Source organism: Dendrobates tinctorius, unplaced genomic scaffold, assembly GCF_039654945.1.
Source record: "Dendrobates tinctorius isolate UK_male_01 unplaced genomic scaffold, ASM3965494v1 ptg000069l, whole genome shotgun sequence".
NCBI lineage: Eukaryota > Metazoa > Chordata > Amphibia > Anura > Dendrobatidae > Dendrobates > Dendrobates tinctorius.
In genome coordinates this window covers 21,893,451-21,918,642 of record NW_027361737.1, presented here as the reverse complement: position 1 = coordinate 21,918,642, position 25,192 = coordinate 21,893,451, and the positions used below count along the sequence as shown (strand labels likewise).

Here is a 25,192-nt window from a genome sequence, read left to right as displayed (position 1 = left end):
AAGCACTACAATGTCCACACTCAGGCTTCAGCAGATGCGGGCCTGGGCAGACTGATTCTGCAGGCAGCGGTAGCGCTTCTTTAGACAGTTGGTACGTGGGGTTTAATCTTATGTTGGTTTTCCCACACAGTGACTGCTTTAGGACGTCCCATGGTCCTGTGTCCCCCAATGAGGCGAAGGAGAAACAGGGATTTTTGTGTGCTCTCCGTAAAATCCTTTTCTCCAAGCCACTCATTGGGGGCACATCACCCACCCTGTTGGCCTGAGGGCTATGTTTGTTCTTTGGTTTGACATGTTGTACCTGTATTTGATGGTTATGATCTCCTACTGCTTTGTCACTGAACTGGTTTGGGCTGGAGCCAGTGGTAGGTGTATACTGCAGAGGAGGAGCTAACTTTTTTGTATTCACTTGGTGGCAGCCTCCTAGTGGCAGCAGCATACACCCATGGTCCTGTGTCCCCCAATGAGTGGAAAGGATTTTATGGTGAGTACACAAAAATCCCTGTTTATTGATGAAATGTATAAGCTTTTTTCTATTGCAAAGTATATATTGTTATAACAGGAGCTAGGAAAAAATACAGGTCTGTACTATGGGAAAGTGTTGATGATATTAAAATATAGTATGATTCCAGTTCTTTTGCTGCTGTTGATGCAATATTTTGGGTGTAATTTCAGGTTCCAAGCCAGAAAAAAATTCCAGCAAAGTCAGTCTGTCTGCAGGAGCCACTGCTTCGCTTCCTAATTCCAACTCTCAAGGGGACTACATGTACCCCGGTAAGACATTAATAGAAAAGTATTTTGAGTCTTATATGGCCATAGAATTTACCAGCAGTCATACGTCTTCTTTTATTATGTTCAGGTATCAGACCGGGAATGACTACATCTTTACCAGTGAACGCTCTCATGAACCGTCTCCTGATTAACGCGGATTCCTTTAGCTCTGAACCTGATAACTTGTAAGTGCAGCTGATAAGAATATCAGAAGGATGATTACTAAGTTTACTATCCTGATCCACTCTTGCCATAATATCTGTCACCAGCGAGGTCATGACACCGAGCCGCAAGAGATTAGATAAATGACTGCAGTGTCCAGATAAAGCCAGACATTAAGCTGAAGTTTTTATTTAATCTTTTCTGCCTTGTTATCTTTGAACTGTCATTTTTGATAACTTCTCCTCGCTTCATAATGGTAGCAAACTCCACATGGTGCTAGACGTTAGATAATTGTTGGCTGCTAGATGGGATCAATGTTCCAATCTATCTTCCGTTATTGTAGTTTTACCCAGTCTAGCATCAATTTTACATCTTCATTGCAAATATCAGTTCATGAAGATGTTGTTCAATTGCTTCAGATCCCACTTAAAGCCACTGATAATTATAGAAAAATTTTTTACAACTTTAAAGGGAACATATCAGCAAGTTTTTACATACGACACTAGTGGTGTGGCTGTACAGGTGCTTTTTCATCCAATGTTACTTTTTTTTTTGTACAAATCCAGTCTGCAAGTCATATACAAATCAGGCTGGATATGCACTAGGGGCGTGTCAGTGCACTTGGAAAAAAGTTCAAGTGCTTTGACACACCCTTAGTGCACTTCCAGCATGATTTGTGTATTGATTCTAGACTAGATTTCTCATGACTGGCACATCAGATCTCCATTAAAAAATGTCATTTTTATAGGGGGACAAGCTCCTAAACAGCCGTGCCACTACTTCCTTTTGTTAAAACGTGCTAACTGGTCTCCTTAAAGGGGTTGTCTGGCCATTGTGGTGTAAGTCTGTAGTCACTGTATGTGACTTCAGACTTGTGAGTCCTCACATCACACACGAGTTGCATACTTCCGGCCACATTCCGACTAGATGTGTTTGACCTGGCACCATACACTTGCATTGAGCAAGGCCGCGGAATGTCTAGTCAGCATGTGGCCCCATATATGCAAATCACTTACTTGTGGCCATAAGCCCACAGCGCCGAGCACCGGCACGAGAGAATCTTCACAGCTCTAACACAGATCCTAGAGTGACTGTAGACTTGTAACCTAAGGCTGGACAACTCCTTTAAGTGACTAAACCTTTACAAATTGCCTCTTTAGAGAGGAAGAGGACTTGAATTCTATAGTGACACCTGTTGAAAGCAGCGATCCTACAGGGCACTATCAGTATTAAATGGTTGATAGTGACTTGTAGGATCGCTGCTTCCAACAGGTGGGGCTATAGAGTTCAAGTCCTCTTCCTCTCTGGAGAGGCAATTGGCATATTAAATTTCCCAGAGGAGCAAGCATTGCACGGTGAATCAGCCTCCTTACCTTGGTACGCCAGAGCCGGTATGTCGCTCTCTGCATGGAGAAATGTTACCCCTTAGACCTAAATCTTTACATCCATTTAGAAAAATGATTGATCGTGTTTCTGTAAAAATCCCTTTTATCTGCACCATGTTGCGACATTTACATTTCCTCTGGGACTTTCTCAATGGATTATGGGACTGTGTAATATATTAGGACTATACAGGCAACAAGAAATCAGTAAAATAAGTGATTTGGGTCATGTTCCATGCTTTTATGTTGTTCCTCAGGGATTGTTTCACAGAAAAGTGTGTGATGAATAATTACTTTGGGATTGGTCTGGACGCAAAAATATCCCTGGATTTTAACAATAAAAGGGATGAGCACCCGAAGAAGTGTAGGTGAGAATTAGCTGTAAGGCGATATTGCCGTCCAGCAGAGACCCTTGAAATGGATTTTGTGTTGTATTTTTTTTAATGTGATTCATCATTGACAGAAGTCGCACAAAGAATATGATGTGGTATGGAGTGCTTGGGACTAAGGAGCTAGTACAGAGAACGTACAAGAACCTGGAGCAGAGAGTTCTACTGGAGGTTCGTATGTGGGAGCACATCCTCACCTGTCCGTCTCCTCTTCTCACTGTCCCTATTGTCTTTCTGATCCTGTAACCTTTGCACTATTCAGTTGTTTGTGTGAGACACCCCAAAACTTAGAGGGTCTATCCCAATTTTTTTCTCTATTAATGATTTTTGAATATGTTAATATGTATATTTTAAACTGTAAAAAATTAACCTGCGTGATTTTTTTTTTTTCATCTGACTCTTACAGCAAATATGGCATACAAAAAGACATAGGCATGTAGGGTAATAAATGCTGTATCCGCATTTGCCATAGACTGCGCACTCCCCTTGTCATACGCAGTTCATGGCTATGGTGGGAGCCAGGTGCCGTTGTGCTGTATCCCAGTGCTATGCGATGAGCTGTAATTTCCCTCTTGTGACTGCTACATACATTGTTCAGTGGTGAACGGTGAGAGCAGGTCCAGGCACTAGAGCAACGACAGTGAGAACAGGTCAGGAAGCCTGGCTACTAATGGCAGTCTACCGAACTGTTCTCACCACTGGAAGAAGTCGCCGCCGCAGCACTGATACAAGAAGCTATTCTAACCTCTCACCCCTTAGGACAACAGTCAAATCATTGCCGGAAACTGTGCTTTGTTAGTAAGTAGCTATGTACTGCAGGAGGGGGCTGTGGAGTGATGTGCTGAAATAGGGGGCTGTGGAGGGTTGTACTGCAGGAGGGCTGTGAAGTGATGTACTGCAGAAGGGGGCTGTGGAGTGATATACTGCAGCAGGGGGCTGTAGAGTGATGTACTGCAGGAGGGGGGCTGTGGAGTGATGTACTGCAGGAGGGGGGCTGTGGAGTGATGTACTGCAGGAGGGGGGCTGTGGAGTGATGTACTGCAGGAGGGCGGCTGTGGAGTGATGTACTGCAGGAGAGGGGCTGTGGAATGATGTACTGCAGGAGGGGGGCTGTGGAGTGATGTACAGCAGGAGAGTGGCTGTGGAGTGATGTACTGCAGGAGGAGGGCTGTGGAGTGATGTACAGCAGGAGGGTGGCTGTGGAGTGATGTACTGCAGGAGGGGGGCTGTGGAGTGATGTGCTGCAGGAGGTGGCTGTGGAGTGATGTACTGCAGGAGGGATGTGTGATCAATGTACTGCTTTTTTGAGGTGGCTGAAGAGCAATGTACTGCAGGAAAGGGCTGATGAGTGATCTACTACAGGAGGGGGCTGTGGAGAGACGTATAGCTTTTTAGCATGGTTGATGAGCGATGTAGTACTTTGCCTAACTTCTTCCCAATTAAAAATAAATACATTTTAAAAATACAAAAATGAGTATATTTAGTATTGCCGCATCCATAAAAGTGACACAGTGGACAAATCAGCATCACATTGCAGACACCACCAAAAAGGCTCTCCACTGTGATCCTAAACTTTATCCTCCACACCTTCTTCCTTTTGCAAACACCCAGAAATGGATGGGAGAAGTGACATCAGACATGTCATCATATCCTGTCCACATTTACTGCAGTCGTTATGTGAGCTGGCACTTCGATTGATTTTCATATCTTATGTGGGCAACTGCTCCCCCAAATGTTTAAAAGTTGAAAACATCAAAACTTTTAAAATCATTTTTAATATTTTATAGATTTGCCGCCATGTGGATGACACGGCCAACTTGTATTCTATAGATACAGCTCTGGCAAAAATTAAGAGACCACTGCACAGTTTTATAAAAATCAGCTTCTCTACATGTCTGACATCCATTCCATTCCAGTGTCAGTTGAATTCCAACCAGAGTACACCTCATTCTTCTTAATGTGCTTCTGATTAGGTGATCACCTGAACCAAATCTTACTTAACAAAGGAAAGTATAAAAAATCCTGCTGTGGTGTTCACAATCCTCTTGCAATAGGACAAGCTGGATGGCAAAACAAGTGCTAGTAATATCCCAAAAGTAATAGGAATGAAAAAATAACTTTAAACCATGCCAAAGGAGTTGAAAAGAAAAGTCTTGAGTGAGGAAAGGAAGGGCTCAATTCTGGCTTTACTAGCAGAGGGATACAGTGAGTATCATGTTGCCTCAATCCTTAAAATTTCTAAGACGGTAGTCCATTACAACGAGGTCAAGCAGCAGACATTGGGGACAACAAAGCTACAGGCCTGCAGAAGGTAAAAATAACTCTCAACTGACCGGGATGCGGGATGACCGTCATCTTATTAGAATGTCACTCAGCAACCGCAGGATGACATCAAGTGACCTACAAAAGGAATGGCAAATGGCAGCTGGGGTGAAGTGCACAGCAAGAACAGTTCGTAACAGGCTCCTAGAGGCAGGGCTCAAGTCAATGTAAAGGTTGAAAAAAAGCTTTTCATCAATGAGAAGCAAAAGAGAGCCAGGCTGAAGTTTGCCAAAGACCATAAGGATTGGACCATAGAGGGCTGGAGTAAGGTAATCTTCTCTGATGAGTCTAATTTTCAGCTTTGCCCAACACCTGGTCGTCTAATGGTTAGACGGAGACCTGGAGAGGCGTACAAGCCACAGTATCTTGCACCCACTGTGAAATTTGGTGGAGGATCGGTGATGATCTGGTGATGCTTCAGCAAGGCTGGAATTGGGCAGGTTAATCTTTGTGAAGGATGTATGAATCAAGCCGCATACAAGGTTATACTGGAAAAACAGTTGATTCCTTCTGCTCAGGCAATGTTCCCCAACTCTGAGGACTAGTTTTTCCAGCAGGACAGACAATGTGCCATGCCACACAGCTAGGTCAATCAATATGTGACTGAAGGACCATCACATCAAATCCCTGTCATGGCGAGCCCAATCTCCAGACCTGAACCCCATTGAAAACCTCAGAAATGTAATCAAGAGGAAGATCGATAGTCAGAAGCCACCAAACAAAGAAGAACTGCTTAAATTTTTGTACCAGGAGTGGCATAAGGTCACCGAAAAGCAGTGTGAAAGACTGGGGGAAAGCATGCCAAGACGCATGAAAGCTGTGATTAAAAATCATGGTTATACCACAAAATATTGATTTCTGAACTCTTCCTGAGCTAAAACATTAGTATTGTTATTTCTACATGATTATGAACTTCTTAGCATTATTTGAGGTCTGCAAGCAGTGCATTATTTTGTTAATTTGACCATTTCTCATTTTCTGAAAATAAATACAAAATATAGTGCTTGGAAATTCGGAGACATGTCAGTAGTTTATAGAATAAAAGAGCAATTTACATTTTACTCAAAAATATACCTATAAAGAGAAAAATCAGACAAACTGAAAATTTTGCCGTGGTCTCTAAATTTTTGCCAGAGCTCTATGTGCGGCATTGTGGATGACACCAGCTTTCATTCTATAGATTTGTCTGGCTTTGTGGATGGGACCACCCTTTTTCATTCTATAGTTGTGTGCAGCATTGTGGATCTCACCCCCCCCCCCCCTTTTTCATTCTATAAATATGGGTGAAATAGTCGTTTGGAAGAAAACAATTTCTCCTAGCTTGAGCATTCATGTTTATTACCTTAACCAAACACCATTGAATCCAACATGCCCTACCACTTTTTTTCTACAACACCAGCCATATGGGGTAGTGTAATGCTACTTTTCTGTATTAGCAAAATCTTTTCAACCAGTTTGGCTCAGATTACCCAGGATGGCGAGTAGAGAAGAGGCAAGGAAACAAAGCATAATGTATCCACACTTTTCTAGACACTACCATATTAAAATGGATTTGTCATCAGATTTCTCAATCCAGTCTGTATACTTTATTATACAGATCTTAGTCCTGGTGAGACTGGTATACTTATGTTGAAAATCCATATCACCATAGCTATGTATAATCCTGAGCTTCAGATGAGAAAGTTATGAGTCCGGCTATAATATGAAATAGCATGTGAGTCCAAGTGTATTCGGCCTCTGCCTAATTACCCAGCCTGACAGTTGCAGCTTGCACTAATCTGTATGAGATCTCTGCAGCAGGGTGGAGGACTGCTGAGGAGCTGTCATTCAGGCTAGTTGAGCAGAGAATGAGATAGGCAGGTTGACATAACTTTTCAAAGTAAATTACAGCAACCTTATTGGGCTGAAGAGATGTATGTAATAAAGCATGCAGCTTGGATTGGGAATCTGGTGATAGATCTGCTTTAAAGGGAACTTGTCATCAGATTCTTTGTGCTTGAATGACGAGCAACCATGAATGAGGCCCTGGCTACGAGGTTGCAGCCACATACAGTTAGGTCCATATATTTGGACAGAGACAACATTTTTCTAATTTTGGTTCTAGACATTACCACAATGAATTTTAAACAAAATAATTCAGATGCAGTTGAAGTTCAGACTTTCAGCTTTCATTTGAGGGTATCCACATTAAAATTGGATGAAGGGTTTAGGAGTTTCAGCTCCTTAACATGTGCCACCCTGTTTTTAAAGGGACCAAAAGTAATTGGACAGATTAAATAATTGAAAATAAAATGTTCATTTCTAGTACTTGGTTGAAAACCCTTTGTTGGCAATGACTGCCTGAAGTTTTGAACTCATGGACATCACCAGACTCTGTTTCCTCCTTTTTGATGCTCTGCCAGGCCTTCACTGCGGTGGTTTTCAGTTGCTGTTTGTTTGTGGGCCTTTCTGTCTGAAGTTTAGTCTTTAACAAGTGAAATGCATGCTCAATTGGGTTGAGATCAGGTGACTGACTTGGCCATTCAAGAATTTTCCACTTCTTTGCTTTAATAAACACCTGGGATGCTTTGGCTTTATGTTTTGGGTCATTGTCCATGTGTAGTATGAAACGACGACCAATCAGTTTGGCTGCATTTGGCTGGATTTGAACACACACAGTATGGCTCTGAATACCTCAGAATTCATTCGGCTGCTTCTGTCCTGTGTCACATCATCAATAAACACTAGTGACCCAGTGCCACTGGCAGCCATGCATGCCCAAGCTATCACACTGCCTCTGCCGTGTTTTACAGATGATGTGATATGCTTTGGATCATGAGCTGTACCAAGCCTTCGCCATACTTTTCTCTTTCCATCATTCTGGTAGAGGTTGATCTTGGTTTCATCTGTCCAAAGAATGTTCTTCCAGAACTGTGCTGGTTTTTTTAGATGTTTTTTTAGCAAAGTCCAGTCTAGCCTTTTTATTCTTGATGCTTATGAGTGGCTTGCACCATGCAGTGAACCCTCTGTATTTATTTTCAAGCAGTCTTCTCTTTATGGTAGATTTGGATAGTGATACGCTTACCTCCTGGAGAGTGTTGTTTACTTGGTTGGCTGTTGTCAAGGGGTTTCTCTTCACTATGGAGACTGTTCTGCGATCATCCACCACTGTTGTCTTCCGTGGGCGCCCAGATCTTTTTGCATTGATGATTTCATCAGTGCTTTCTTTCTTTCTCAGGATGTACCAAATTGTAGATTTTGCCACTCCTAATGTTCTAGCAATTTCTCGGATGGGTTTTTTCTCTTTTTGCAGCTTAAGGATGGCTTGTGTCACCTGCATGGAGAGCTCCTTTGACCGGATGTTTCCTTCACAGCAAAACCTTCCAAATGCAAGCACCACACCTCCAGGCCTTTTATCTGCTTAATTGAGAATGACATAACGAAGGGATTGCCCACACCTGTCCATGAAATAGCCTTGGAGTCAATTGTCCAATTACTTTTGGTCCCTTTAAAAACAGGGTGGCACATGTTAAGGAGCTGAAACTCCTAAACCCTTCAGCTAATTTTAATGTGGATACCCTCAAATGAAAGCTGAAAGTCTGAACTTCAACTGCATCTGAATTGTTTTGTTTAAAATTCATTGTGGTAATGTCTAGAGCCAAAATTAGAAAAATGTTGTCTCTGTCCAAATATATATGGACCTAACTGTATGTTTTATTCTGAAACGCTGCAGCTTTTCAGAGAAAACGTACTCCTCCTGTCCCCATCCCTTTAACTGATAGGTCTCTCCCTTGCCTTAAAGGGGTTTTCCACCTTTATTTGCGACTCAAGTCACCCCATCAAGCACTCTTGAGATCTTCTCACAGCGATGAAAGACCTTATAACCATTTTTGTTTATCGTCACTCCGCTGTACTGTGACTTTCCCACACACATTATTCCTCACTGTGTGGCAGCGAGCGGAGCTGATGGGCAGGTTTATCCCCTTTCCACGTCTTGTATACGCTGCATGTCTGTGTTTGCTCCTTGGTTTATGTTGTTTGGTTTCTTGTTACCAATGTGTATCTTCATCTTGCATGTCTCTGTCTGTCCCTAACACTGGTTGTGTCTGTCTCTCTTCTTTTAGATGTCTGTCTCTTTCTTTCTCAGTGGATGTGCGTGTCTACCTCCACTTACCCCAATGTCCCCCGCAGTGTGATGGGGTCCCCATTCCCCTGCCCAGCTTGCAAGGTGTTGCCGTCCTGAACATTCCCAGTTATGCTGGAGGCACCAACTTCTGGGGAGGCAACAAAGAAGATGATGTAAGTTTCATGTGTGAGTCCGAGTCGTCAAGATCGTGGCTTGGTAGTTTCAGTCGTTCACTATATCTTCTTTGTTTTTAGACCTTTGCTGCTCCTTCTTTTGATGACAAGATCCTGGAGGTTGTGGCTGTGTTTGGCAGTATGCAGATGGCGGTGTCCAGGGTCATCAAACTGCAGCATCATCGCATTGCACAGGTAACACGGCATGGAATATTCAAGAATAAAGAACAAGCTGGAGGGCAACCATCACATAAATATCTCACAAGTAACCAGGGTCTACCTGAAGCATGGAAAGCCGTTAGTATAAAAAAGTGGAAAAGGCATGCTATAATGAAGATCACCAGAACAATAATATTGTACAAAAATACAAATTTTTATTAGGATATACAAAACAGACCAATTTAAAACCATTTAAAAACAAGGATGCCCAATTGAAAAAGACCTGAAGACCTGGCCCCACAGACCTGAAAACAATATATTATATGTATGGTAATTTGGAACCTGATAGCGGATGGTTGGACTAAGTCAATAAGAATTCACTCCCTGACAAATGAATATAGTCACAGTGCAGATTAGGCAATCAATGTATTTATGCAGAAGAGTGGGCAGCCAAATACAAGCTGCTTTTATATTCGGAGAGAGTTGTTTTCTTAATATGAGCTGTATCTGCTTGAGATGGCCTCTAATATAAAGTATAGGGGCTATGTACCAAAGTTCAAAACTCAAATACAGGTGAGTACAGAAGACAAATACATGACTGAGCTCCAAATGGTGCCAGGCACAATTATAATAGAAAAATAGCCTCAGTAGGTGCAGGTAGTATGCACTATAGTGAGAATATCATTCTTCATCATGTAATAGTTATTCCTCTACCAAGAAGCACACCGACAGTTATACAAATGAAGCCTGTATATCCAAATTATAAACAATTGGTGTCAGTCTTGTAGGAGATGCCCACAGATATAGGAGCAACCCCTGCTAGACGTGCCATCCCCGTGGAAGGAAGGTACCTACAATACCTATTGAACAAGACCAGAGGAAATCTCAGTCAAAGTGTCAAGAAGGTCCGTGAGGCAGGACAGCACAATGCGTGTCGCCACACATGGTGGCTTCGTCAGGAGCAGATGTGACCGCTATCGTATACCCCAGTTTTAAGTACACATACCTAGATTAGAGGATCAATATCAGCTGTAGAAGACTCCGACCGTTTGGCCGGATATGATGTAAACGGTGTTCAGAGAAAAGGGCACGCAGGCGCATTAGTGTAGGCTGGAATAGTTCATCAGCCGGCTCAACTGAGCTGCACATGCGCCAGATGCGTGCCAGAATGACGTTATCATTACCAAAGTCGGCGCTCGTATGTATAGCTGCGCAAGCGCATTTAGATGGAGACCAAGGGAGCTCGTCCTCATCGCCACTGTGCATGCGCCAGGCGTCCAAAGCAAAATTTTTTTATGTACATAGCACGGTAGCCGCGCATGCGTGAAAATGCTGATGTCAGATCTAACATCAGCAAGCTTACAGATGGGCGCTGTGCAGAGCACTGCTCATCATAGCGATATGATACTAGAATATCGCTGCTGTGCAGAGTCAGAAGACCTCTCAAATAGTCCCAAATGAATAATACAATAATTGGTATCAGGGTGTTGGTTTAAAGAGCCAAAGTTACATTAATTTATTTACTTCTGTGGTCTTCTATATATTTATGTGCCATATTAAAGTATTAATTGGGCATTACCATATCAATAAATGAACTTTGGGACCCCCACTGATCCTGAAAATGAAGGGGCCACAACACTGATTGCCATCATAGTTCTTTCCTGCACATCCAGAGGGCCTAGAGCATCACCATGCAGAGGAATACAGTGTGTGCCACCATTTAGTGAGACGGGAGCAGCCTTCTCAATGCTTGATATAGTAAGTGCCAGGGAAAATCTGTCAGTGAATGAATGTGTAAAACAGCTTGGCTAAAGAAGAAAATAAAGAAGCTTTCTTCAATACCGTCCAGGCTATTACTGTGATTAGGTGGACCCTAATTAAAAGATTATTCCCAATTTATCACGTTTTCACCTAACCACAGGAAAGGTGATAATGTACAGATCGCCGGGACCTCATCAATCCCTAGAACAGGGCTCCTAAAAAACCTACTTGAGAGGACCATTGGCAATGCTTAACGTGACTCCGCTCCATTCATTGTCTGTGAGACTGATGGAGATAGCCAAGTGCTGTACTCTGCTCCAGCAGTCTCATAGACAATGAATGGAAAGGTGGTGCACATGCTTGGCCATCTCTATGTTCATGCAAGGTGGTACTGAGGAGCACCATTCTCTGAATCGGCGGGGGTCCTAGCAGTGAGACCCTCAGTAATTAGTATGTGATGACCTGTACTATCAACAGGTGAGGACTTCCACGGTTGGCAATAACCTTTAATGGTTTACAGTTCATCTGTTTCACAGTTTGCAGATGTTGAAGTTTACCAGATTGCTCAAATTTTTCTCAATGATTTTGATGTGAAGGATTTTTCTCTGATCATTAAAAATGCACCACATATCATTGTTCTGTGGACTGATTTTGTCATATTGTCCACTAGTGTCGGACAGTAAAAATCACAGTTCTCGGAGATGAAGGCATTCCTGTACAAGTGGATGGAGAGGCATGGATCCAGCCCCCTGGTTATATCCGTATAGCGCATAAGAACAGAGCTCAGACCCTCACCAGGGACAGGGTAAAGTCTCCGTGTATATTACCATGTGATTACATCACTCCTATGGGTTTTTTTTATTCTTTTCATTTGGTCAATAAAGGAGTTGCCGCAAATGCGGTCTCATGGCTACATGTTTCATTGTGATGAATTTCTCCCAAACCGCAAGAAAAAAAGTTTGGGCTTTCTTCTTTGTCCGATAAAGTCTCAGACCAGCCCATCTTAAAGAGGAATTCAACTTTGTTTTTGATCAAAGATAATGAGGGAGGAATTTTACGAGTGCCTGCTGCCCGAATATATCATGTTTTTTTTTTTATTTGTTTTATTTTATTTCACCCATAACCCTCAGGTCTTTTTCCTGGCAGGCTTTTGAAAGTACATTAAAATCTTGGGAAGATAAGCAGAAGTGTGAACTTTTGCGTCAGACGTCCACTGCTCTGTCTCCAACCTCTCTACGCCCTGAAGCTCTGTCTGAAGAGGAAGCTGCTCAGGTCTCACGGTTCGGCCAGGCTGCTGGTGCCCTTATTCACAGGTAAAGGTGCCTATTACTCAGACTGCAAAAAACTAAATGTATTGTAAACACAGCAATAAAATAATGGTAAGAATTGCACTGGGTGGCATTTGGTGTATAAAGGAAAGTTGCAAAGTATTATCCACTATAAAGCTCAGGGTACACCGAGATTTTATGGCAATCATAGTGTCATAATATAGTGAATGTGGTAGCTTTAAAACCACCAAGTTGCCATAACTGAGACTCACAAATCACAAAAAGTACAAACCTACAGTGTGTGTGTTGCGGTAATGACTTGTGGGCTACAAGGCTACCACATTCACTTCCATTATATTGGGATATAGCATCACCATACTGTGATTTTTTTTTTGTCACGTGAAGTTTGGTGCTGCTTAAGTTGCCATATAGGCCCAGTATTTAGACAAGCTAAGATCCAGTAATAAAAGTGATCATAAAAACATTTGTTCCCAATTATTGCACTGTCTAAACATGCAGGTGATCACCCTGTGCCCGGGATCGAAGGAGCGCATTTCACGGTCCATATACAGACTGCAATGCCCATCCTGGCAGCAGGTTTTCCGACCCAAGCTTACAGCCTCATATTAGTCTATGAAGTGTAAGTTAGGGTTGGGAAACTCGAAGTCAGTCTGGGCACTGCGGTTCTTATACAGAAATGCGCTAACAGCCTAATGAATGAGCAAAACGCTTGTTCTTCATCTTCAGATGGTTGGATTATCTAATTTGGGATTTGATGGCGATAATATGAGGTCAGGATGATCCTATTAATGATCGTTCTGTTCCCATCAGTACTGTGCAGTCAGGCCATTAAATGAGTGCCATATGACTTGTATGTAGGAGATCAGCGCTCACTAATAGGCCAACATTAACCCATCTGCACCTTATCTCTGAGTTCTCATCTCTGATGTACTTCAATAGCAGAGAACTCCCATTTTCTGGGACATCAGACCAGGATACAGTGCTGTGCAAATTAATTGGGACAAAGCATTTTTTTAAGTAAAATCGTAAGTTGGTTACCAGTCAGTGATTCAAACCAGTTTTAACTGCTTTAAACAGGTGTGAGTGCCAGTTTAAAGCAGTTAAAACTGGTTTGAATCACTGACTGGTAACCAACTTACGATTTTACTTAAAAAAATGCTTTGTCCCAATTTGCACAGCACTGTAATTTGGATAGGTAAGAACCATTGAGACATCCATGATCTTCATGCACTCTGAATATTATCATTAATAGATGACCAGAATGCAGCTGTAGCTGGAGTAAAACCAGGTTTAAAATTGGAGAAGTTCTCCTCTCGCTTGCCTTGGTCATCAACCAGTGAAACTGAGAAACTGCTCCAGCTGAGCCGCCACCTTTGTAGACCTATCCACTGGGTATTGAGCTGCGACGTCTTATTACATAGGCCGTTCTTCCAGCATTTCTGGCGTGTCATGCTGGAAACACCGGTCAGCGATGGGTTCTCACCCATATGTAAGGCATCAGTGATGTCTAGAGGTTAGTTTATACTCGCTGTTCGACGGCAAAAGATAAATTAAGCAAGATGGGTAACAGAAGCTAACTAAGGTATGCCCTCTCACATACTTTACACTCAATCAAAACCTTTACACATTATTTACAATGTGCTTTATCATAAGAAGAGTCAATAGACGAAGAAACATACTTGCCTCTATTTTTGCAGCATTAAAGAAATAGCAGTTTCTCATGAAAGCATGGAGCAGGAGCTGGCCCACGCAGTGAATGCAAGCTCCAAGGCCATGGAAAAGGTCTACAGCAAGAACCCCGAGGTAAACTGTCCATCAGCCGCATGTTCTCATTAACAGCCCAATACTTGTGTCTGAATCGTAGGCTATTCCTGCTATGTTCTTGTTGTCCAGGTTAGCTGGGTCTCTGTTGGCCCAAAATCATGTGTTGACATATGATGAATTCTTCTGATCGGCCATATTAAAGGCACTTGTCCATGTCCCTAAATTCCTGCATGTATAACATTTGGAGTTGGAAAATTTATTTTCTTGTTGTCTATTTAAAAGGAAGTATTTTATCATACTTAGAGTTAGGGAAATATTTAAAAAATAATTTCGTTTTCTGCCAAAAACCATCTTTAGGGCTCATTCAGATGAGTTTATAATCGGTCCGTATGCTGTCTGCATACTGACAGCTCACTGACCAATGCAAGTCTATCATAAGTCAGTGGGTTAGTATCTCCAGTGGCCGCTGAGCTTATATGTCACTGACTTGATTGATGATGAGTTCACAGGACTGGAGACGTGGCAGAAATACTCACTCCTGTGATAAAACAAGGAAATTTGGGACCTCACAAAGCAGCAACAGCAAGTCTCTGCGGTGTCATGTGTATACTTACTTATTATACGTGAATTTTGCGTCCTCCCCTGCCCAGGAGCTGTGGTGTGATCAGACCATGTTGTTGGACGGTCAGACACGGCCATCACACAGCAGGGACGCATTCATAAAATTATCTCAGCACAGGAACATTTTAATAACACATCCAATTGTGGAAAGTATTCTTAGTGCAAGATCTATTAGTGAAAATGTATATTGTGTGAAAACCCATTTAAGTCAATGTCCGATCCATTCTAAATCCTTGAAACATGACTAGGGATATAGGCCAGACCAGAACGTTAACCCCTAACTATGTTTCTAGGCTCTATAGATCGATCTATATGCCCACTTTTCTGGAAAAGAGCTTATTTTGTAATCTTTTCTCCAGGGTACATTGTAAAACTCCCTACACCAGCTCAATCTCACCAAGGAAAAACTGTACCTTCCAAAATGGTCCAGTGCTGAAATTCTCTTTGAAGCCAGATTTCATTCATTATAGCAGTAGAAGTTTATTGAAGGAAGACCAACCTTTATTTCCCATATTTTCCTAATAGGGTATCTGTAGGTGAAATTTCTTAGCCACACAGCATGATGCTGGCTCTCATGGTTGTTATTTGTTCCTGTATAACTTTGGCCTTGAGTTGTTAGCATCAGATATCAGAACTCAACATAAATCCCGCAAGGATGTTAAAAGGCACTGTAAAAAATTTGCTTCTTTTGGGCTTTGTCTTTGGGGGTCGGTGCAGCCACCTTGTGGTACATTTTGTGTACTACTGGCTATCGCATAGACGGCCTGTAATTGCAGTTATTGCCATGTTTCTCATGGGCAGACGGCTCTTTATATATGCTTTGTCTACGTCACCTCCAGACTGCTGAATGAGGGGGCTATAATGTCTTCTCTACTCGTAACTTTATCTTCAAAACATAAAAGAGGACATAGATATTCCCAATAAGGGGAGATGGGCCTTTAGTGTTTTCTTTGTGTTGAGGGGGCCTTATAACATATAGGGGGGCGATTCATCAGAGATTTTACATCAGAATACTGGCAGAAAATGCTTTGAAGAGTCACAACGTTTTGTGTACCCCAGGGTTGCACAATAATACTCGTTCTGTGATCTGCAGCCGGCTCATGGTTTTTCAGGAAATGGACCTGCAGTGTCAGTACTTGCTATGCAGGGAGGTACAAGTATAGCTGAAAAGAAGCCCCCTTTTCTCCTGGTATTGTACAAAGACAATAATGAATAATATGCCAAAAATGATTATTATTAGCAATAGTGTTCATCTATTTCCTAGTCGCTTCATGTACTATCTTGTTTCAGGGACTGAGTTGCACACATGTTATGGAAATGGTCACTAATGTTCGAGCTTTACTGAACGAGACCGATCTGCTGCTTACTGGAAAGATGGCTCTGGTGAGTAGGAGACTGAAATGTCCACATTTTGTTCATGTGAATAATTTAATTTTTTCATCTAGATTTCAAACTCTCACCTGATTTTAAGGACACTTCTTACAGTTATGGGCTACTTACCATAAGGCTAGGGCTACCTGTGACATGTACTGCATAACATTAATATCACGATGTCGTATTGTGGCAAGGCATCTAATGATAGCTGGTGGGGTCACGGAGCATCCCGTGCAAAAAAAAATAAATAAAATGAATCTGTTGCAGGTTTGCAAAATGCATATGATCTACCTTCTCTAGATTTCAGCTTAAGTTGTCTACGTCTCTGATTTGCATGCACCCTGTCTTTAGTTTGGTTGGTTGTTTTTTGTTTTTTTTTGCAACCAAATCACCGCTCTAAATTAACCACAGGAAAGCACAAATATTTTTTGGGGTGCATGACTTGTCTGAGACTTGCTGTTGTGCCACATGTTATTTTTTAGTCCTAGCTTAAAATACAGTCTTCAACAAACAGCAATGTTGATTGCTTTGTCTCTTGTAGCTGTTGGATCCCCCTCAGAAAGAGCAGCTGATGACGTCCCTCAGTAACACGGAGCAAGAGCTGCAGAAACTTGCTGACATCCCATGGCTGAGCCAGAACACGGAGCCGGGAGAAGAAGAAGTGAGTATTGTCATTTTGTACTTTATGATTTTTCTTTAATAAGGAGCTTTCATCATTCTAGTTGTCTTGTTAAAACAAGTTATAACCTACCCATAGGATCCAATCGCTGGCCCCCGCACTGATCGGCAGAACAGGGGATTTTTATTCCCGTTGGGGCATGTTTATCACCAGTAGGATGGAGCGACAGTGACATGCTCAACCGTTGCTCCATTCATTCCCTATGGAGCTGCCGAGCACTGCTCTCAGCTTTTTCTGGCAGCCCTGTAGAAAATAAATGAATTTGCAATCCATGCATCTGACTTCCATGCCAATTTGTCACGGAGATAAAAATTCTCCGATCTGCCGACTGGTGCTGGTCTTCGTGGTGGAGCCCCAATGATAAATCCGTTATCACCTATCCTGTTGATAGGTAATAGCTTGTTCTGCTAGACAATCCCTTTACTTTATTAGTTAAAGTATAGTCGTCTTCTTCTTTCTTGCAGTCATTTGTGCATTGAAGGCATTTCACTTTGCTGCTTCGTTTTGATTGTAGCTGATGGTTGTGATTTCTCCTTAGGGTGCTCTCGATTACTCCAAATTAAGACGTAGCAGTCGGTTTAGATTGGTGAACAAGTTCAAGAAGGAGAAAAACACTAGGAACAAGGAGACCCGGAGCAGCACAGTGCCAGCTGGTAAATGTGTAGTTTCCATGGGATATAAATGTCTACAGCAGGCGGCATTCATAGGAAAGGCAGCCACACTGAGATATTATGTCAGAATAGTGTGGCAATTGTCTAATAATAAATTAAATATTGTAAAAACTTGCTAGAAATGATCACACTTTCGTTAAAATTTGGAGCTCTGCCACACTGCTGCGTTTTTCTGTCTTCATATATATATATTTTTTTTTTTTTTAAGAATTTCTGCAAAAATAATGTAGGAAGCTTTCTGTTAGGATCTCAGAAACATGTTACATAACCTTATAGTCACATTAGTCTATGGTCAGACAAGCGTATGAAAAAGCATCATATTTTTTATTTTATTTTTAATCCACTTTGTTCTGTATTTTCATTTTTTATGTCCATTTTGAAATCCACAATGAAAAAAATAAAGACCAAATTCAGTGTCTACCATTAAAGCGAATCTGTCAACAGGATTTTGCTACGTAAACTACAGGCATTGTCAGGTTGCCGCTACACTGGTTATATTGATTAAAATGTTACCGGGGGTGAAGAAATCCATCTTGTGGTTCTTGTGTAATCACTGTTAGAGGTTTTTAGCCTGCCCTGAACCTCAAGATGGATTTCTTCACCGCAGGTATCATTTTAATCAGTTTAACACTGCCACCTTGACAGTGTCTGTAGTTTATTTAGCAAAATCCTACTAACGTGTTTGCTTTAAGCGTAACATATACGGCACTTGTCTGGAGCACGTGTATGAAGCAGGCTCAAGTCCTGAGCCAACATCTTTCCCTGCAGATGTTCCCTGTGTCACCGAGTTATAATATTCCTGTAACCGCAATGTCTGGACCTGAGCTCTGCTCACTGCTGATAACATGTTAATTGCATCTGATACAGCGGCATTTACAGTGTATTATATGCGACCCCCACCCACTCACTGCGAGTCGAACGCAAAATTGGTTGCCATTGCAGCTTGGGGGTCTGATGAAGTTTCCTATTCTTACCTTGTTGGTGCTCCTTTGAAAATCAGCCAGTGTCTGGTTTTCATAGGATATGGTGATTTTTTTCTTTTTTTTTTTTTTACTATATGCTGCTGTACAGCTGTATCAAAGAATATAATATAGACAATCAGGCAAATGCCGGTTCAAGTCTCCAAAAGAGACTACAAAATACAGTAAAAAAAAAAAAAAAAAATAACTATAAAGATATTAAAAATAAACATATTTGATATTGCTGCATCAACAAAAGTCTGATCTATGAAAATGTAAAATGAACTAACCCAATCGGTAAAAACTTTGTGAAAAAAAATTAAAATTCCAGAATTCCCATTTTTCAGTTGTAACAATTCCACAAAAATATGAAATAAGAAGAAGGAATCAAAATGTACAGTGGGTATGGAAAGTGTTCAGACCTCTTTAAATTTTTCACTCTTTGTTTCATTGCAGCCATTTGGTAAATTCAAAAAAGTTTTTTTTCTTCTCATTAATGTACACTCTGCACCCCATCTTCACGGGAAAAGACAGAAATGTAGAAAATTTTGCCAATTTATTAAAAAAGAAAAAACAAAATATCACATGGTCATAAGTATTCAGACCCTTTGCTCAGACACTCATATTTTAGTCACATGCTGTCCATTTCCTTGTGATCCTCCTTGAGATGGTTCTACTCCTTCATTGGAGTCCAGCTGTGTTTAATTAAACTGATAGGACTTGATTTGTAAAGACACACACCTGTCTATATAAAACCTCATAGCTCACAGTGCATGTCAGACCAAATGAGAATCATGAGGTCAAAGGAACTGGCCAAGGAGCTCAGAGACAGAATTGTGACAAGGCACGGATCTGGCCAAGGTTACATAAGAATTTCTGCAGTACTCTAGGTTCCTAAGAGCACAGTGGCCTCCATTTTCCAAATAACTTTATTGAGAATTTTTAAATATGAGACAAAGGGAGGAGAGGGTAAAGGGTTAGGAATAGGTTTAAATTGTTTTATTAGAGACATACAAAGGGCAAAACAAAAGGAGCAAAGAAGTTTGGGACCACTAGAAGTCTTCCTAGACCTGGCCGTCCAGCCAAACTGAGCAATCGTGGGAGAAGAGCCTTGGTGAGAGAGGTAAAGAATAACCCCAAGATCACTGTGACTGAGCTCCACAGATGCAGTAGGGAGAGTGGAGAAAGTTCCACAAAGTCAACTATAACTGCAGCCGTCCACCAGTCAGGCCTTTTTGGCAGAGTGGCCTGATAAAGCCTCTCCTCAGTGCAAAAATAAAAAAAACTGACCGTCACATCCAAACATAAATCAGGTCTGAACAGGTAGTTACCTAGAGTAGCCAACTCAAATACAATTAAACAAATAATGTAGCACTCTGTAGCGCCACAGCCTGCAAACATTTAATATGAAAATTGAATTGCATTACTGCAATAGAAATATGAAAAATTGAGAATGCTTAGCGCATAAATTGGCCAATTCATGTGTACCTGGAAGCCACGTTAAGGCGATTCTCATTTGCCAAGACCTAATGCCAATCCTCTCTTAGACAGTCTACATCTCTCTTGGAACCTAATATGAATCCTCTCTTGGACTAAAGTCTATATCTGTATGGAGGGGTAGGATCCTGTTGCAATTAAAAACGCCTGAGGCTAAGGGGCGGAGTGCTCAGTCAGAAGGCTAATACAAATATTAAAAAACTGACCGTCACATCCAAACATAAATAAGGTCTGAACAGGTGCTTACCTAGAGTAGCCAACTCAAATACAATCAAGCAAATAAGGTTGTATATTTGATTAATGGTTTACTAATCTTCTAAACATGGACACATATATTGTTATTTACAGAAATCAGAATTGTGTGCTGGTATATTATTCTGTTTTAAAAGTTTGTCTACTCTCCAATTTTAGCACCTTGAGGCAGAAGCTTTGTAGGTTAACTATAACGTATCTGAGATCACTGTGATAATCGAGAAATATATATACAGTGTGTGTGTGTGTATATGTGTATATATATATATATATATATATATATATATATATATATATATATATATATATATATACTGTATCTCTGGCAGAAATTAAGAGACCAACACATCAAAACCCTGTCATGGGCAGCCCATTCTCCAGACCTGAACCCCATTGAAAACCTCAGGAATGTAGTCAAGAGGATGATGGATAGCCACAAGCCATCAACCAAAGAAGAACTGCTTAAATTTTTGCACCAGAATCAGTGTGAAAGACTGGTGGCAAGCCTGCCAAGACACATGAAAGCTGTTTTTAAAAATCATGGTTATTCCACAAAATATTGATTTCTGAACTCTTCCTGAGTTAAAACATTAGTATTGTTTCGAAATTGTTATGAACTTGTTTTCTTTGCATTATTTGAGGTCTGAAAGCACTGGGGGGGGGGTAATTTTGTCCATTTTTCTTTGTCAGAAAAAAATACAAAATTTATTGCTTGGAAATTCGGAGACATGTTGCCAGAAGTTTATAAACTAAAAGAACAATATACATTTTACTCAAAAATATAACTATAAAGAAAAAAATCAGCCAAACTGAACATTTGAAAGTGGTCTCTTAAATTTTGCCAGAGCTGTGTGTATGTGTGTATGTATGTATATATATATATATATATATATATATATATATATATATATATATATATATATATATATATATATATATATATATATATTCGATCTGTCAAGTAAGTCCTGGACACTATACTCTCTATAGTGCTGATATTTGTAGATCAATCATCAACTCATAGTTGTAGCATATAGTTGGTGTTCCTCCTAATCATAAAATAACTTTACTGTTACTAGTAATTATATTCCAAAATATACAGGTATCTTTATATAAGCTAATCTTTGTTTGCCCTTAGAATCTAACTCTTAAAAGAGGATCCGTCATCTGGTGAAGAGAGTGCAGTTTTTGCTCTTATTTTATTCCTGCTTCTCTCCTGAGTATTCTGTCTTCCTCTTTTTTTAAATCTGCCATACGGTTCCAGCGATATGGGCCTATTTAGTTATTGATAAGTTTATGGTCTTTACAAGGCTGGTGTGGCTCACAGGATCCTCTGGGGCGTGTCTTTAGAGTGCTCAGGATAATTATTCTGTGAGCCACGCCCCCTAATAAAAAGCATAAAAATTTTACTAAATAAAAGCTCATATCTCTGGTGGATGTTTAAAAGAAAAAAAATACTCATGGATCAGCGGTAATAAACTAAGGGCAAAAACTGACCTTTTTTGACCTGTTGACAGGTCATTTTTAAGACTTAGTATCGAATCAAAACTGGATGGCTCTATGAGTATAATTGCCAAACATTATCATGGAGAAAGAACTGGTTTTGTGCCACCGGGGGGTGGTGGGCTCACTGCATTATTGTCCAACCTGATATATAACCCATGTACCATCAGGAATTATGCATGACTATAGAAATTGTGTAAAAGACAGTCGTGTGATGTGCGCTCCTCCGTGATCATTGTACCTTGCCCTTGGATTCCTCTGCTCTGAACTGTGGGTTGTCTGTATCTTGGGAAGTGGTTTTTCTTTGCTTTGGGATGTGGTGTCTTACTAAGGGACTCTTTCTGACAGCTTATCTTTGGGGGACGGAGGAGGTGTCTCTTTGGTTGGAGCGTCTCAGTCTGTCTGAGTACAAGGAGGTCTTTACTCGCCATGACGTCCGAGGCTGTGAGCTCCTACACCTGGAGCGCCGAGACCTCAAGGTATCTCTCACAGATGTCAGACCCAAAGTGCAGCCCGTACCTCTCGCTAGCTTAGTCTGTGTCGATTGCCCTCCTTTCAACCATCCCCTGCATGTTCTGAGTGCTGCACCTTCTCCTGGCTCCTTGTGTCTTGACATTAACCTCAACTTGTTCCGTATGTCCATTCATTTAACATTCTGCTGCTCTGCTGCATTCCAGTGCTTTTCCTGTCCTTGCACATCTCTGACTGTTAGGCCTATGTGACCTTTGTCCATTTGTCATTCCTGTTGGTCATTGCTCTTCAGTAAGTTCATGATATCGAATGTTAACATGTCTTCACTCCTTCGCTATGGCATGTCTAATATTATCACGTCCTGTATGTTAATGACTTTACATTACCAGTTTTCTGCACCCTCTCGCTCATTGTTGCGCTGCATGCACACAGTCACATGCATGGCACCAGGCAGCTGATTTTCTGTCTGCCGGTGTTACTACCATTGAACGCACTTATCTTCCCGCTAACACAGCAGTATTTCTATTATTTCTATGTGATTGCTTTCAATTTGTTGCAAATGCAGAACATTTTGAGCAGTAAAACTTTCAAGTTACATCTGGTTGCAGATAGTCTTGGCCGCCATGTTTGGGAGCGAGAGTCGCATCCAGTCACCCTCATGGCATTTAGTAAAGAGGTTAAACACTTTTGGGGATTTTTTTGTTACGTAAATCACAGATCAGCACTGCCCCATAGTATAACTTTGGGCCGAGTACTATCTGATAAAATGTTACATAGCACTTATCAGATGTATTTGTTCGTGTTAGCGAACCAAACTCTTTTAGCTTTTTTTTGCAGAGCTCCTCTCTGCTGATGTATGACCACAGATCACATCAAAGTTGAATATGCAGAAAAACAACCTGTAAAAGGCAAATTGTGCAATTTTTTTTAATGAAACCCAAATGTAAAAAATGGTTTTTAGCCTTAAATACACTGATTTAAGTAATAAAAATACATTTTTTTCTAAGTAATTAATATGTCTCCAAAGATGGACGACCACTTTAAACCTTGAGTTACAAGTCACTCCCGATATATGCTTCAAGTCATAGTAAAGTCAATACATAGGCCCTGTTAACAGCTATAGTATGACATAACCTTATAACCTCAGGCCCATAGACATCATAGATCTTTTTTAGACTATTCCATACAGAGGTATTTTGTGAAAAAAAGCATATAAAAGCATATTATGTAGTTGTTTTTTTTTGTTTTTTTTTACAATGGGAGCCTATGGGACATGTATTCTTCTGTATATGATGGGATACGTCCCAGCCTTTTATCAAGAATATTCATTGGAAGCTACAAAACTGTTACTGTGCTTTGCAGCTAGTTGAAAGGTGTGCGCTTCTCTGCTTCCATAATGTTGTTTTTGCATTGGACCATCACCTAACATTATATCTCAGATAATATCTGTGGGTGTTTTTTTGCAGGAGTTGGGTGTGACAAAAGTGGGCCACATGAAGAGGATCCTCCATGCCATCCGAGAGCTGAACCCCCCTCCTGTCATTGTGGACTAGGATCTGTCTTCTCGGCTTGTGTGGCCCAGTCGGGGTGACCCTTGATTACCATGTTGCACAGGTTCTTGGGGTTACTGGAGCACAGTGCTCTGTAACAGCAGCTAGTCTCAGAAGTCATCGAGCTTCGTGGCCAGCTATGAAACTTGTTATCCTTTCCCGCCGGTCAAGTATCCCACCATCCAGTTGTAAAATGAGCCCTGGAAATTACTGCTGCAAGTCATAGACTAGGTATATCAATGTCTTGAATGAGCCAAGGGCTTGAATCTTTTTTTTTTTTTTCTTACTGGATACTTTTGAAGCCAGATGTTCTTCTAGCTGCTGCTAGAAGCCAATTGTGACTGTAGAAGTCCTTCTCCTTGACGTGCTACCTCGTGTGGATTGGGACAGGCACTATGTGGCTGCCAGACAGTGAGCGCAGTAGATATCTTCAGAGAGGCTCACCTACTCTCCATTGCCTAAAGACTTTAAGATCTTGGTAACCGTTTTGAGGCTTGACCTGTTCCTTCCACACAGTTATTGAACATGTCAGACTGTGGCGTTTTGTAATATGTGTTAATATATGCTTTTTTCCTCAGGCTGAGATTGTACATTTTTAGTTGTGTATAGAGCATTTTTGACGTAGCGTAGAGCTGTTGTAATCAGTGGTTTTATTGGACTGTTTGTAAAATCCAGAGGTGCGGTGAGACCGTTGTGACCCCCCCACTCTGGCCAAGGATCAAATAATTGTTTACATTTCTATAGGTACTTTAAGAAATCGGGAAGCGGCCTCTGCCCCGTCATATGTTTCCCATGAGGAGCGCAAGAAGCCACTCTCTGTCCGTGTGAGATGAAGCATTGAAGTACTGTTTGGGTTGTGATTTGTGTTGTCCACATTTATTTCTCCATCTGTCCAACCTCCTACAATTCTTTCTCCTGGGCAGGTCCCCTGTTTCTTGCTTTGTATTATTTATGAGGGATAAATGAAAGCCTTGGAACCCTCATACAAAGCCTGGCTGTCCCACCCCTTGCGTATTTATTGTCCCGTGCCTTATTGCAGACCCAGCTTTGTTTTCCAAGTGATGTTAATGCCTGTAAATAGCAGTATTGTAAAATAATTGCTTGGTTCTAACAGTAAAAGATCTCTTAATGATATTGCCTTTTCAATGTCTCTTTCTTTATAAATTTATCTCTTGGGTTTTCATATGTGACAAGACTCTCATAAGTGACCAAACACACTTAATAGTTTTAGGACACATGCTTTTTGAATGCACATGCACACTCAGTTTCTCTGAACGTGCATTTATTCTGAGTGGAGAGAGGGGAGTTAGCTACTGCCATACATAGAATCATAGACTC

General features: G+C 41.1%; 1 protein-coding gene across 4 annotated transcripts in view; it reads left to right on the top strand.

The window, feature by feature from the left end:
* Nucleotides 1-24,988, top strand: part of DGKD (diacylglycerol kinase delta) — a 121,827-nt gene extending 96,839 nt beyond the window's left edge. For 2 of the 4 annotated variants that reach the window (XM_073581170.1, XM_073581168.1), the window contains 14 exons: nt 676-774; nt 860-956; nt 2,573-2,683; nt 2,779-2,875; nt 9,197-9,304; nt 9,386-9,499; nt 11,895-12,029; nt 12,371-12,537; nt 14,211-14,316; nt 16,189-16,281; nt 16,814-16,933; nt 17,490-17,604; nt 22,182-22,312; nt 23,771-24,988. In XM_073581170.1, the coding sequence (XP_073437271.1) occupies nt 676-774; nt 860-956; nt 2,573-2,683; nt 2,779-2,875; nt 9,197-9,304; nt 9,386-9,499; nt 11,895-12,029; nt 12,371-12,537; nt 14,211-14,316; nt 16,189-16,281; nt 16,814-16,933; nt 17,490-17,604; nt 22,182-22,312; nt 23,771-23,857 (1,580 nt within the window). In that variant the 3' untranslated portion in view covers nt 23,858-24,988. The remainder of the gene's footprint in view (nt 1-675; nt 775-859; nt 957-2,572; nt 2,684-2,778; nt 2,876-9,196; nt 9,305-9,385; nt 9,500-11,894; nt 12,030-12,370; nt 12,538-14,210; nt 14,317-16,188; nt 16,282-16,813; nt 16,934-17,489; nt 17,605-22,181; nt 22,313-23,770) is intronic. The other 2 variants (XM_073581169.1, XM_073581171.1) reach the window with 2 other exon arrangements.
* Nucleotides 24,989-25,192: the final 204 nt, after the last annotated feature.